Source organism: Apium graveolens, chromosome 3, assembly GCF_009905375.1.
Source record: "Apium graveolens cultivar Ventura chromosome 3, ASM990537v1, whole genome shotgun sequence".
NCBI classification, from domain to species: Eukaryota; Viridiplantae; Streptophyta; class Magnoliopsida; order Apiales; family Apiaceae; genus Apium; species Apium graveolens.
In genome coordinates, this window is record NC_133649.1 from 100,943,247 (window position 1) to 100,958,801 (window position 15,555).

General features: G+C 34.5%; 1 protein-coding gene across 1 annotated transcript; it reads right to left on the reverse strand.

Annotated features, from left to right (window-relative positions):
* Positions 1-5,627: 5,627 nt before the first annotated feature.
* LOC141710834 (WAT1-related protein At4g08290-like) lies at positions 5,628-8,437 on the reverse strand. The gene is made up of 7 exons (XM_074513353.1): positions 8,155-8,437; positions 7,874-7,936; positions 7,016-7,132; positions 6,690-6,933; positions 6,420-6,581; positions 6,141-6,292; positions 5,628-6,050 (listed from the first exon to the last, which is right to left on the reverse strand). The coding sequence occupies exons 1-7, from the start codon at positions 8,352-8,354 to the stop codon at positions 5,870-5,872; spliced, it is 1,119 nt and encodes a 372-aa protein (XP_074369454.1). The 5' UTR covers positions 8,355-8,437; the 3' UTR covers positions 5,628-5,869.
* Between the last annotated feature and the right edge of the window lie 7,118 nt (positions 8,438-15,555).

The window sequence follows — 15,555 nt, forward strand, 5'->3', positions numbered from 1 at the left end:
GCTAGAATGAATTTATATTTATCTAAGCGTAGATCAACAAGGATCTCTCAAGAAGGATTGCAAGTCTGTTGTACTTTTTAAAATTGTACAAAATTAGACATAGGCTACACAGTTGATAAACTGTGTAGATCCACGAGTACAATGGAAATTGGTCACTTGGAAGTGATTGCAATGAGATTTAAGGTGTATGATATGTGCTCGTGAGCTTGGACTGCAATACGAAAGATATCTAATTGTACTATGTGAATATAGTATGTAAATTGGATATTTGACTTTAAGACCTTAAAAGTCATTCGAGAATACATTTCACACTTAGCATCCGTCTCATGGAAATCCTAAACTTAGCTCGATTCATGATGGAATACGAGTCTGGTTCATAAAATAAATGCAGTTAAAAGGCTGAATAGCCACTTTGTAAGGATATTTCTAAATGACAAGGAAAATGTGTCTTCAATATGCATATATCGTGTAATCAATATGTAAATTGGGAGATCACATTATTGTGTATGAAATGGTATGTCTCACATCTATGATGAGGACATAATACCATTAAACAACTATTCTCAACGAGAATTATCATGATTGACTATGTAAAGTCAAATGATAATGTTTGGATCCACTAACCAGATGGTTAAACTGAGTGAATCTGTTTAAGCCAAGGGAATCTAGTTAGACCGAGAGATAGTTGTCAAATCATCGAGAGGAATGAGCCTTGCATATTGCTTAACGGCGTCATGGTGGACACCCAACCTTGCTGACTGGAGATCCCAAGAACTTGGTTCAATGGGACAACTAAATCATGATGACCAAATCACTGTGGGGGTAACCCCTGGCCTATTTCTATGATGATGAAACAGTGAGACCCATAAGGTACGAGGTTAAGCTTCATGCTTTTAATGATCTTTGACGAATACAAGGATTTCAAGTTTGAATACATAATATTCGGTTGAGTAAATGTGGGTTACTCTATAAGATAAAGATCACCTATGTAAGAGAGAAGTATGGCCGCTTCAAAGGAGAATTGCGAGGCACAATTCTTTAGAAACTCTTGCAGAACCAGGACGATGTTCCAGGGCCAAAATGGACATAATCATGAGAACTGAATGAGTCAGGAAAGATATAGTGATGACTATGTCATCGTTTACACAAACGGTCGAACAGTTCAAGGACATCGCGTCATACTGTCTACCAGTAAAGTCGATATACTTATTCGAGCGAAGGTTCAAGGAGCATTCTCTACCTATCGTATGCTATATCTGACCGCCGAAACTATCACCAAGTCAAGCTCCGCGTCTGTCTGTCTATGTGGTGCGTGCTGCTGGACCATCAATCTCATTTGTGGGGGATTGTTGGACAAACTTAGTATTTTAGACTAAGTTGTGAATCATTTTGAGACTCTATATGAGTGAGACACATTATGTGTTAGTGGTGTGTATTTATTGGAACGTATTCTCCTCTTCGAGGGGATTCCAACGCATATTTACACGCTCAAAATGAGTAAAAGGTGAATGAGAACTGATGTTCCAAAGTTTTACCTTTTAATATGAAAGGTGGTTTTATACCACATCGAGAGTAGCACAAACCTATTCCTTAGTTTTTCTTATAAATACCATGTACCACATCGAAAAGAAAAACAAGTCCTTTCAAGCCTCTCTTTATAAATAGAGTCTTAGGGCACCAGTTTTATTAAGTCGAGGAAATAAGAGTCATCTCTTTCATTCTCGGTCTCTTTAGTCTTAAATTTTTCCAATATTCCGGTGATAGTTCTCGGGCTCAGTTCAAATTCGCTGAAAGTATATTCGATCTATCGATTATACTAGTATCTCGTTTTATCCTAGGAAGCAGGTCGCTAAACACGGATGGTGCGGGACGAAACTGCTTTAAGGAGACAGTTTTCTGGACTCGAGATTAAATCCAATATCTGTTTGTTTTCTCAAACCCTTCTCCTAATTTAATTGTTAATTCTCATATGCTTATGTGATTTAAGAATTAACAATGTTCTTGTGAAGTAGTTATATATTCAATATATATATAATAATGTCTTTATCGTACAAGATTGCTAACAAAAAGTTATGTCTAATACAATTTAGTGTTTAGGTAATTAAAGTAAAAAAGTAAGAATAAGAACGATAAAAGTAATCGACATAAGCAAATGGTGAAGCGGAAAATCCCCGTGAAAGGGTAAAAACCGCGGGTGGGACGATACCCAACCGAAATAATTCCACTATAATGATGTGAAGATAATTACAAGAGATTACAAGAAGATGCAATAAAAGAAGAGTTAATTGCATTTTGCAACCCCTGCCTTTCATTGAATAATAAAACTTTATACTTACTTTCAAAAATACAGTTTGCAACCACTAATTTTAGACATCAAATACAATATGCATCCCTTTAACCATTTTGTTAAAAATATTTATATTGTGGAGGGTAAAATTAAAATTTAGCAAAATATTTAAATAATAATTTTTTTAAAATTAAACTAAAATTTAGAATTTCAAATTATAAAAATAATATTAATTTTAATTATTTTTATTACTCAGTATAATTTTTAAAATTTTAAAATATAGATATATTTAGAAACTTTATGATTATATATATAAACATATATTTCGCTTGATAGATATATTTTAAGTATTTAGTATTATGATTAATTTAGAGTATTACTAATAGAAAATAACTATAATTTTTTTCATATAAAAAATGCATTAAAATAAATATTTTAATTAATTTGAAATTTTAGGTATTAATATTAACATGTTAATTTAAATTTTATAACCGCAAGGGATGCATGTTATAGTTGATACTGAAAGTTAAGAGTTGCAAACTGTATTTTGCAAAGTAGGTATACTGTTTTGATTTTAAATGAAAGGTGGGGGTTGCAAAGTGCAATTAACTCAATACAAGAATTATTGAAAATATGTCCTCGACGCCAAATTCTTGTGTATAGTTGTAGACTCAATACAAGAATTATTGAAATATGTCCCTGACGTGACGTCAAGTTCTTGTGTATAGTTGTAGAGATTAAGTATTAGTGGTGTTGTAGCTTCTTTAGGTGATGTAGGATTACCGTTGTATCAAATACATGAATAATGCTGGATAATATATGTTGTACCGTGGCTAGATGAAAAATGAAGAGAATAATGGTAAAAGATGAAGTTGTAGAATTGTAGTCTAAGTAGAAGTGTGTAGTGAAATTGTAGATAATGAATTCATTGTGTTTTTTCTCCTCTCCACCACTTATGTATGTTTCTGATTGTTCTCCCACGTTCTTAACTCATTTCTATAGTTTAGGGATAGGGAATAACCCCTGCTTAGCTTTTAGGAACGTTTTAAGACTAATTCTTCATGTAGTTCCGTTCCCGTCGAGTACCTTCATGTCATGTGTTAACCAATGCGTCGAGCATCAGATTTGTATATAGCTTAAATATATCATGTGGAGAATGATTAATTAGTTTATAATTTGGTGATATATTACTCCCCTAACTTTCATAAGCATGTGCCTTAATTGTAGGAGTTATATTCTCCATGACCCTATCTTTTAGAGATAGGATGGTTATCACATCCTATTTTTTAAGACGCTTTATGACCAAGTCTTGAAGTTGTTACATTCATGTCTTTGAGCTCCACTTCCATCATGTCGACTCAAATTCACGTCGAGACTTCACGTTCACTTCCTTTGTGTCAGTAGCAACATTTCAAGTCAATAATGAAGTCGTTATGTTTAGAAATCTTCATGTCATAACGATAACGAGTGAAAATCTGGCCATAACACCTCTACGATTTTAAGAAGCATTATCTTCCATGCCATGTCTCTAAAACGCAGGCTTTGGCATCTGCTGCAGCATTTTAGGCTATTCATGTAAGGAAAAATTCTTGAATTTAGTTTGAGAAGGACACCAAAGAGCAGGCGAGGCATGAATGCATGAGTGAACAAACGTTGATCGTGTCGGCTATTCTAGCACTCTCATCACAATCAGATTCGATTTCATACGTATTGTGATGTATATAATTATATATAGATTGTGGAGATCCCTCAAAATTATTAAAACATCTTCCAATTAAGCATAATGTATGAATTATCAAGCACTTAGTCTGGTTTAAGCTTTACAGCATCTCAACTGCAATTAAAATACCTTCATGGTCAAAGCTCAAATCTTAAATTACTGACGTGACAGAGGAAACAAATTATTTAATTCTAGATTACTTATAACAAATTTTTAGAAACATGACAAAGCTTAATTAATTTACAATAATTAATATAGATACCCCTACCCACTCCCACACTTGAACACACAGTAGAATCCATTTGATCAATCAAGCAGAAACATATATTAATGGCTTGATTCCACTAGGTTTTGTAACCCTTCATAGGAAGGTGTTTGTGTGGGTCAACATCTAGATATCATAGTCTTTGAGATTCGAATCTGTTTCGTCAGCTGAGAGCTTGGGTGGCACTGAGGTAGAATCCAATATGTGGTCTGTGCGCCAATAATACTACAATTTGGATTCTTAGTTTTATACTGTTATAACATGCATTCATTTACTTTTCATAGTGCCAATACGAAACTATGAATAGTGTTGAACATTACAATAATTAATCTGGAATAAAATAAAAAAAATTCCAACCGTAAAAGTAGAGAATAGGAGATGTTAGCCAGATGTGAACGTCAGTACATGTAGCATCATTAGAAAATAGAGTTGCTACAACTGTGTGAATACAAAATTAGATGTAAAATAAGAATGACAATTTTGAAATGTGCCTAGGATTTCAACATCTTAAAGAAATTGAGATTAAGATTTACTAAAGATAAATTGAACCAGTGCACAGGCCTAAAAGGCGCAGACCATCCAAGAATAACAGAGTCCAGGCTGGTCCAGACAGTGACCGATCCAGGTTTCAACACAGGGGGGTCGAAATTTTTTTTTAATTAAATCAACACATATAATCAAAACAACAAACAAACATATATTACAACAATGTAATAGTACAAGATCATCAGCCTATCTTTCATACTCTAAAATTATTTCATAATTTTTTCATTTTCAATTGTTTGAGAAACATCTTTCTCAATATATGTTACCAAACAATCATTCAACCACGAAACATGTTCTCCCTGGATCCAGGGATGGGTTGAAAGACTCGGGTATTTCTGGTGGCAACGGCCGACCCAACACGTGGTAGGCGTGGCAGGCCAGGTCTTGTGGAAGTAAGGAGGGCAGACAAGACTTCTTTACTGCTGGTAACAAGCTCCAGAAGCAGTATGAACCGTCTGTTCTGAACAAGGGGCGTAAGAGGAAAAGAGACTCTCGGTCTCTTTTTCAACCTAAGTGAGCAAGTCATATCATGTTAGTAGTATCTAAGAATGTCTAGTCCCATTGTCGCTTGGTATGTAAGGTTTTTATGAACATAGATCTTACTCTATGGTTGCATAGAGTCGAAACATGTCTCTGGCCGTGCTTACTTAAAGTTAGATGGTTAACAAAAAATGGATTAAATGAATCATGATAGTGGTGGAGAAGAATATTTTTGATAATATATATTCTAACATGCTGGTATTTGCTTCTGTAAATCAAAGGCAATATAGAAATATATAAATTAGATTGTTGGAGTGTGTATAAGTGCATTTGCTGAAACAAACTGAAATGCGCTTACTAACAAATTTATTGGAGAGGAGATTTTATTAACACAGTTAACAACAGTCTCCACATTATAGACTCATTACAAATTACAAAACTCTTAGATGACCACATACATCACCCTTTTACAATTTACCCGTATCTTATCTACAACAAGTAGGCCTAAAAACAGATTAAATATTAATCAAGATACGGGTAGCATACAAAATATTATAATAATATCCGGTACTTAATATGCTGCTGCATATTTTTGGGTGTTAGTATCTCCAGAAACGTTGAAATGAGCGGTATCCATTTTAGTCATTGGCAGTTGATGATTAGCTATTTCATCTGACGGGCTGGCTTTGTCCTTTCCTTTTCCCCAAACAACAGCATACAGGCCTACTGCTATTACTATCGCTCCGATTATGCTGAAATGTAGACACAATTATGTTAGTGTAACAGATGAGACGCATTTGTTAGTTAATGAGTGCTAGGTGATTGAAATCAAAAATACGTACGCTCCAAGATGGAGTTTCTCGGCCAGTACAATGGATCCGAGAACAGCTACTATGATCATACACAGAGGATTGAAGGCAGTTACAAACACTGGTCCTCTAGTTTGCAACACCACTCCTTGAATGTAGTATGTAAGTCCGGAGGTAACCACCCCCTATCAACATAAAAAAACCATCACACATTTACGTAAACATAAATTTTTATAATTAAGGATCACGTTGTCCTAAAACTATAAATGCCTATAAATTATATTTATGCAAAGTAATTAAGGTTAATCTTACAGCAAAAGCAGGAGCAAGGAGCTTAGAGTTCCATCCAACGGCCCAGACATCGGGATGATGTGCTTCAGCAACTAAGGTGACAGCCGCGCTGAGAACTGCACCCATTAAACATATCAAGAATGCCAATGAAATCTCTGCCGGATATTTCTTCAACGTAATTGACTGCACCAGATGATCAATTGAATTATAAAAACAATAATAATAATTTGCTAAACTATTAATATTAGTTTTATAATTATTAACAATTCTGTAATCATATAAGTGGCTTACTTGTAAGACAAAGAATAAAGCCCATGCAATACAACCAATAAGAATGAAAACAGTTCCGCTGAGCCAGTGTTGATCAGAGGAGGCGGCGGCTGTGCCCGTGTCAAAGAGGCTTTGTTTAGGGGACCAGATAAGATTAACAATGGGGCCTTTGAATACGGTCATTATCAATGCTCCTCCAAAAGTGACTATGGTTCCAAATACCTTGGCTTGACTTGCCATTTCTCTCATCTTCAATCGTTCTAACCTGTTATACATCATTTTAGTCATCTGATCATTCTATATAACACACAGATAGATGTTCGCGCAGTCATCTCATGGCTACGTACCTGAGAAGAACAGCAACGATAAAGGTAACAGCAGGAACAGCATTCATGATGGCAGATGTGTATGATGCTGATGTTAGACTCATCCCCAAGTATGAAAAGTTCTGATCAAGCACTGGCCTGCATTTATAATTTGGTTAGTCTAAATTATAAAAGATCTCTAAAATTAATAAGCTCATCGCTTGTATGCCAGTGCTAATTAAATATTCAGTTGATTAATTTTTGTAACTGATTTGTGCTTGTAGCTAGTGCAGCATGGCATGTATCTCATTTTTAAGTTTGGTAGTTATAAATTAAACATTCATGCCTAACAAATCAACTAGATAGCTTGTATGATATACAACAGGTTTGCATTATCAGAAATTAGTGTCCATTACCTGGCTGACATTTTGAAATATATGCGCACTTATATTATCTTTCTATTTATATTTATATTTATATATGTACGTTGGATATTAAAAGAAAATTATATACTATCATGACAGGGAAGCTCTACATATATGAAATTAGTTTGATGTTTTACAAATAAAGAAATTAGTTTCTGTATGAGAGTTTTTTTTTTCATTCTGGCAATGATTTACTTATAATAGAATCATATAACACAGGTTGCTTTGCAGGTCCTTTTAGAAGAGAGTGTATCAATGCTAATCGCTAGATATATCAGATGGATCAAGTTTTGTAAATAAGTTAAACTGTGTAATATATGTTGTAAAATATTTAATCGACAACTGAAGACACGTAACATGCATGATTACATATAAGCAGATAATGGCTTCCAGAGTTTTGTGCAATATTAATATACATATGCATGCATATATTATGTATACGTAGTTGAGAACGTCAAGGTGAACCGAGCATTACTCCAAGATAGCCAATGCCATTATCTGAAAGAACACCGAGAGTGTCATCTTTGGACGTATTTTCCTGCAAAACCAAATATAAATATATATAGCTGTTAGTTTCATGCAAACAATATTAGTACCTGTAAAGTGGCTGAACCAGTGAGGCTACCCTAATCCCTAAAGTTACAAAAATTGGTGATCTGCTTATATATTTCGTCTCTTTTGAATGCTGGTTCGGACACATTTAAAAAAAATGACAAAATTAAGGAATATATGTATGAAAATGAATAGACAGAGGACCTTTCGAGAAAAATAGCAAAAGGAGCGAGGACAAGTGCACCAACTGCATTACGGTACACAACCAGCACATAACGGCTCATCCCTTGTTTTAGTACAACTGAACTTATGAGATACATCCCAGCCGCTCCACTTTGCACTACTACCATCAGTAAATAAGGCTTAGCCTTATTGTACCCTGACTGCAAATTCTCCATTCCCATTTATGTCTATTTTTTGTGTGTGTATTATATATACTCACTTAAAATATATTCTCCTTAGTGCATGAAAGACTATATATGTAATTGTCTTTACAATGAGATGATAGAAATGAGTTCATGGAGTCCTATTTATACACAAGAGAAGAAGGGCAAGATGATAAAAGTGAAACCATTACATAAGCATAGTCTTATCTCTTTCGAGTCAGTAGAAACTATCCATTTTCAGGACAATAATTATGTATTTAATTGGTGTTTGATCAGATTGTGTCAAAGTTCTCGTGTTTCCTTTTTCTTTACAATAACAAATTAATAATGCCTAATAAATAATGCTAATTACTTTACATTGTTTAAGTTTTATCGTGCATGGCGAGTTGGATATGATGGTTGCAACACATTCAATTCCCATTCATCTTTGTGAATAATACTGCCACAATTGGGAGCTGGAGAGCGCTTACATTATTATTGTACATAGATATATTTTTATATATCAACGTTCAATTTTTTTGTCACTATTTACTCTACTATAGTTTTAGTTACAACCTAGTTGTCATCATATGGGTGTTCATGCGGATTCTGCATTTTGATAACCGTTATAATATGTCTTGAATTTGGTTTTCGATGACTATTTATTTTGGGCCTATTTTTCTGAAATTTTCTGTAACCGCCTAAAGATTACTACATAAATTCTTCATGGCATAATCTAAACATATATTCTATATTTTGTAATATGTATCAACATAATCTAGACGTATGATGTAATCTGTATTCTCAAAATTAATAAAACTTCTCTTTTCTGCCTATTTGTGTTCTTTTCTTTACCTTTATAATAATCTTTTTTACTTCCTTTATAATAAACTGATATCAAGAGTCTAGTTCTAATTCTACAGTTTGAATTTCGGTTCGGGGAGAAAGATGTCCGGGATGTCTGGTGGTATTAACGTGAAGGACGACAAATTTACTGGGATAAACAGTTTCAGTCTTTGGAAGATCAAGATGAGCGCCGTTGAACATGAAATCAGCTGATTTTGGAAGCGCTGAGATGGCCAATCTTGAAAAAAAGACACACTCAATAATTATGTTGTGCCTTGCACATAATATTATTATTAAAATCGCGGAGGAGGAGACCGCGTCTAGTTTATGATACTTGAAAGTCTATACATGACAAAGTCTTTAACAAATAAATTGCTTCTGAAGGAACATCTGTTTAGTCTGCGAATGTGGGAACGTATGCCTCTTCAAGATCACTTAGATAAGTTAAACACAATTTTATCAGAATTGCATAATATTGATGTTAAAGTTCAAGATGAGAATGCTGCTTTAATTATGTTAGCTTCTTTACCATTATCATATGAGAATTTTGTGCAATCCTTTATTGTTGGTAAAAATACTATTTCTCTAGAGGATGTTAGATCTTCTCTTCATTGTAGAGAGCTGCGTCATAAGGCGGCCGGTACAGGTGCAGATAATCAGGTTGTTGGGTTGGTAGCCAGTGGGAGTACATGACATGAAAAGTCAGGGAAAAATAAATCCAGAAAACTAGCTCATAATGGTTCCAGATCTAATGATGTCTACACTTACTGTAAAGAGAAGGGGCACTGGAAATATGATTGTCACAAGAAAAAGAAGCAACAAGATAAATTGGCGAGTACTACGAGATGTACTACTGTTGTAGCTGGTGATAATTCTGAAGAAGAAATAGCTCTAGTTGTTATTAATTACACACATCACTCTGATGTGTGAATTCCTGACTCTGAAGCGTCTTACCATATATGTCCGCGCAGGGAGTGGTTCACAACCTACGAGCAAATAGACGGTGGAAAATTTTCAATGGCTAACAGTGTTATTTGTGAGACGGTTGGAATATGCTCGATTAAAATTCAGACACATGATGGTAATTTTTGCATATTGAATGATGTTAGGCATGTCCCACTTATGATGAAGAATCTGATATCTCTGAGTATATTAGACAGCAAGGGTTTCAGTTTTAAAGGTGAAGGTGGAGTTCTCTATATCTGCAAGGTTTCTACTATGATTCTGAAAGGTGTTAAATATGATAACTTGTATCTTCTTCAAGATTCTACGTTAACAGGTTCTGTTGTTATTGCGTTCTCTGAGATTGAAAAAACACTACAAGAAATATTGAATCAGACAATGGTTTTACACCGTTGTCTAAAAGATGAATATTTCGTTGTCTATCCGGGGGCGGTGTGTTTGATACTCATACAATGGTTACGCACCATTATAACAAATACATCACACAACTGAATATAAAGCCTTTATGTCATTTTATTCACACAACGGATATGACCCTTTCTAATATTCTACAAACAACAGTTTTTTAGCCGTTGTAACAATGTAGAGGCACAATAGTTAAAAATAGTGTTATGTGAATTGACTCCTACAACGGTTTATGTATTTATTTCATCTAGTTACACAATGGTTTTTATTAAGAAAACAAATGTATGACATACTTTAGACAACAGTTTTTTGTTTTTGGGTATTATGTTTTTGCAATGCTCACAACAGTTTTTGTAATGACCAAGATATTGTTAGAAGCTAATCTAACAATGGTATGTAGTGATCCCAGAGTGTTGTTAGGATTTGTACATACAATGGTGTTAATAATTTGATCTATTGTGCAAATCATTAAGGCACAATGTTTAAGTTCTACTATTCAGTTGTATAAGTTTGGTTCATACAAGTGTATACCTTTTAAAACATCATTGTCGAATATCTTTAGCACAATGGTTTACTTTTGTGCCAAATATTGTCTGATATAGCTTAGGACAATGGTTTACTTATGTACCAACTGTTGTCTAGTATAACTTAGCACAATAGATATTTTTATTTTACTAAACAATTGTCTATCAAACATAACAATGGTTCTATACCTATTCTATTTATAAATAAAGCCTTTACAAATACAAATTGCAAAATCAAATACCAAACCATTCAAAAACCAAATGTACCATGCGATAAATACCATAACATCCGATACACTTCATAATTTACCAACTACACCAAAGATCCACTTCAACCATAAGTACATACATCCACCAAACTTCAACAACCATAAAAAGTTCAGAAAAACTCCACTTAAACACCATACCAACAACGTCAATATAACTTAAACTAGTTCATCTTACCATCACAAATTACATATAAACTATTCGCGAGACTAACTTAACATGAATAAAACTTCATGAAGAATTTGGCGAAGTCCATCTTGATCACGTTTAAGTCATCCTCATTGTAAGCCAGATTGCCTCTACGAATCCACTGAAAATCAAATAAAGTTTTGACAGTTTTGTAAGCCACTATGTTGATAGTGAAAATAAAGTACCATCCGACATAAAGTTGTAATTTAAAATTAAAAACAAGAAAAAATCATACCTTAGTTGCAAATTGAAGCTCTTTGTCATAACAAATTTCTTTCATATATCCCATGACAAAAAGGCCACAGTCCCGGACCCCTGTCTGCAAAGGAACTCCCTGAAAAAAAATAGAAAATAAAATTAATCACATATTTTACTTCAATATATGAGAAATTATAAAAAAATATTATTACCGCCATATTCTCCCAACAAATTTTCTTCCTGGCAACCTTATTCACCTTATTCAGCCTCTCTTTGTACATCTTTATCGAACTGTTAGAAAGTAGTACAAGTCAACAAAAAACATTTTGCGTAAATTACCTAAAGCAATTAAAAATATTGACTCACTTATCAACAACTTCTACCCATTCATCGCTTGCAATACGACGCTTAAGAGGATCCATGTGGTATACTACCTCCGTCGTTGGAACAACAACGGTTAGTGACCAGTGATTCCTATCAAAGCATGAGAAGATGTGTCTTTCAGAAATTTAATTATGCAGTTAGATGTTACCTCAAAAATAACCAAAGGTAACTTGAAGAAATAATTAAATAAATTACTTATATCTCATTTAATTATATATTTAATAATTTACAAGTTAGCAAATTAATTTACAAGTTACCAAATTTAAAGTTCCATCCATACAAATATATTCTACAAATTTCTAAAATTCACTAAAAATATAAAAAAAATGAAAATTAAATTACAAGTACTTAAACATCTTAATGAGATCATAAAATATGAAGTGTACTTATAAAGTGAGAAATGCTTACACGTCATTGAAAGGAATAAGAAAGCATTGTCCTTCCTTAGCATTCATAAAACGGTTGGCAAGCGCACGTGACCTCTCCCCTGCATTGCCACAACCAATGGCTCCAACAATACCCGGATCCACAAAAGCAATCATATTCGTCATTTTATTCTTTCTCAAAAACTCATACAAGAAGCTGTAAATAAATTAAACAATAGTTGGAATCTAATTTAATTTTATTTAGAGAACAATTAAAATAAGAATGCACTCATTTTTAATTCAAGATAATTAACAACAAATTGAAAAAGCTAATGTACGTGGAAACTTACTGAATGAATATGGTAATGATCGATCCGGATATTTCACCTCTACCACATAGGGAATGTATATCTTGCAGAAAGATCACCTGCTTCTTTGTGACAGCAAATGCTTGTTCATATAACTGAAAACTTACGGTTCTTCCATCGCTTAAAGCATCCTTAGCCCACATCCACAACCGTTTTAAAGATGATGGATAATTTACACCCATCTCTACATGAAGCTCATCCTCCACATCATCAGTTTCTATCACTACATGCTTCTTTGTTTTCTTGGAACCAACTTTCTTCGCACCACGCTTTTTGACATTCTGAAAATAAAAACATGCACGTCAACACAGTAAAAACATAACAAAATATATCAATTACACACACACTATCATCAATCTTTACCTTTGGAGTAGACAAAACTTGGGTACTGCTTGTGTTCCCCACCACGAGATCCCTTGGTCATGCAATAAAAGAACCTATTGCTTGTTTCACAGTTACAATTTCATCTCCTACGGGAAATGGGATCTTAGCATCCTCTTGAATTGCATAAGAAATGGACACTCTTGCATTTTCCTTTGAAAGGCATATTCCGTGAAGAGTCGGCTCACATCCTTCAGCAAGAGGGATTTCATCAACCCGGCCATATGCTACGATGTTGCTTACTGATCCTATTGCCAGTTGACAAACACCGGATAAACCATCCAACTTCAACCCTTTAGGATGATTCTCAATTTCAACAAACTCATTATCAGCGTCAACCATAAAGGCCTCCTCACCTTTGAAAAAAACATTATGCTCATTCTCCTCTTCAATATTTTTATATCCAATATTGTCCTTAGAAAAACATTCTACATTCTCCTCATCACCATGATCTGAATCTTCATCCCCAGATTCCACGTTCAGCTTTTTCCTCACAATATCATTCCTATCATTCTCGTTTACGAACTGAGGCACGCCCTTTAAATCTGAGCAGCTTCCTTGTTGGGAAGCAATGATTGGGCTACCCTTTTGACCAATACCTTTAGCCATTTTCAATTCTGCTCTGATCTTTTCAATTTCAGCAGTCCAAAATGCATCTCTCTGTTTTATAATTTTCGGAGTCTCCTCAGCCATAAAGTTTTTAACCCCCTCATGTATCCTCTCCTCAATAGTCCTTGATTTTTTCTGTCTCGGCAGATCAAAATAGATAGACTGTTTCACGTGGCTCCCCTGCCCACGTACTCTGCCTCCATGCTCAGGCTTACCGAGCGCCATGGTTAACACATCATTTCTACCTTCTTCTACCAATTCCCCTTCTTTAACCTTCTTCTTGAGCAACTCCTAAAAACACCACAGTATAGAAGAAGTTATATATCAAATTGGAACTATGATGAATATTCTCGGTTGAAATATAAATGAATAACTTACTATTTTCTCAGCTTTTTCTTTAACATTCTCATTTTTCAAATTACCATCTTTGTCTTTCCTTGCAAGGACCCAGGCATCCGATCGATCTATCGGTTCTTCTGGATGTTTTTTCAACTGCATGTACGACATATTTTATTAATGATTCAAAGATACAAATTCATATTGACCACACAAAGTATATAAAAAGACTAAGTAGATTTAGGCTGTCATCACTAACCCATTCCATTTCTAGGTTGGCATAACCTTTTCGAGACATTAGATGATGATACTCATTCATCCGGCTTCTTTTCACCTGTTCTTCATGAATTTTCTGTAGAAAAAAGCACCAACAAGGTTAAAACATCACGCTAAATACCTATCCAATTATTGAAATTGATAAATAAATAAAAATAATAAAAAGTTTACCTTAAAATCATCTCCGAGACGATCAGCAAGAAACATCTCCCAGTGCGACTTTTCTATGAACGTGTAGTCAACCGGAGGAAAAGTGAGCTTTTCTGGTTAATTCCGGTGTGGAAGGATGTACTCTGTCGTGAGCCGGGATTTGAACTCTCTCCACTTTTGACAAGCGGATTCCCATACCAGTTTCCTTGCTGTCGGAGGTACAATAAAGGCCATCTACGTACATAAGAAACAAAAAAATTCAAATATGCAAGTTAACGAATGAACAAAATCTATAGAAAGAAAAGAAAAAAACCAATATCAAAGAGAAAGATAGGCATGTGTGTGTAGACAATTTACTATACCTGCACACAGTCCCAAATTTTATTCTTTGTCTGCTCAGGAACTTGCTTCCAACTATCATGCCAAATGGGGACTTTGGTCCTTGCCAAAACTCCAATGTACGACTGCATCTCTCCAGCTTCATCACCATACGGCTCCCCTTTTGCATTGAAGGTCACAGTAAGCTTTTGATTCATTATCTTCCGTCTCAGAATTCTGTGCATCGTGACACAACCACGTTTCAATAGTTTTAGTCCTTCCGGTATTTCTGGATTTTTCTTAGAATCCACTTGCTTTTTCTTAGAATCCACTTGTTTTTTCTTCTTTGACAACTTCTTCTTTAAATTTTCAGATATCGGATTCTTCTTGACAGATATAGGAGAAGAACAAGAGGGGTTAACTTTGTTCAATGATTGTGTTTTCCTTATAGCCTTCACAACTCTCATCGCTGTTCTGTTTGGAGAAGACTTTGCTTTTTTATGAGAAGCTTGTGTCTTCTTCTTTGGAGGAGCCATAATCTGTGTACCACAAACCATTATAAGGAAGGATTTGCCAAGCTAAGAAATTATATGGGTTTTATGAGAAACAAAATCTAACCAGCAAAAAATCTCTAATAATGTGGGTTTTATGAGAAACAAAA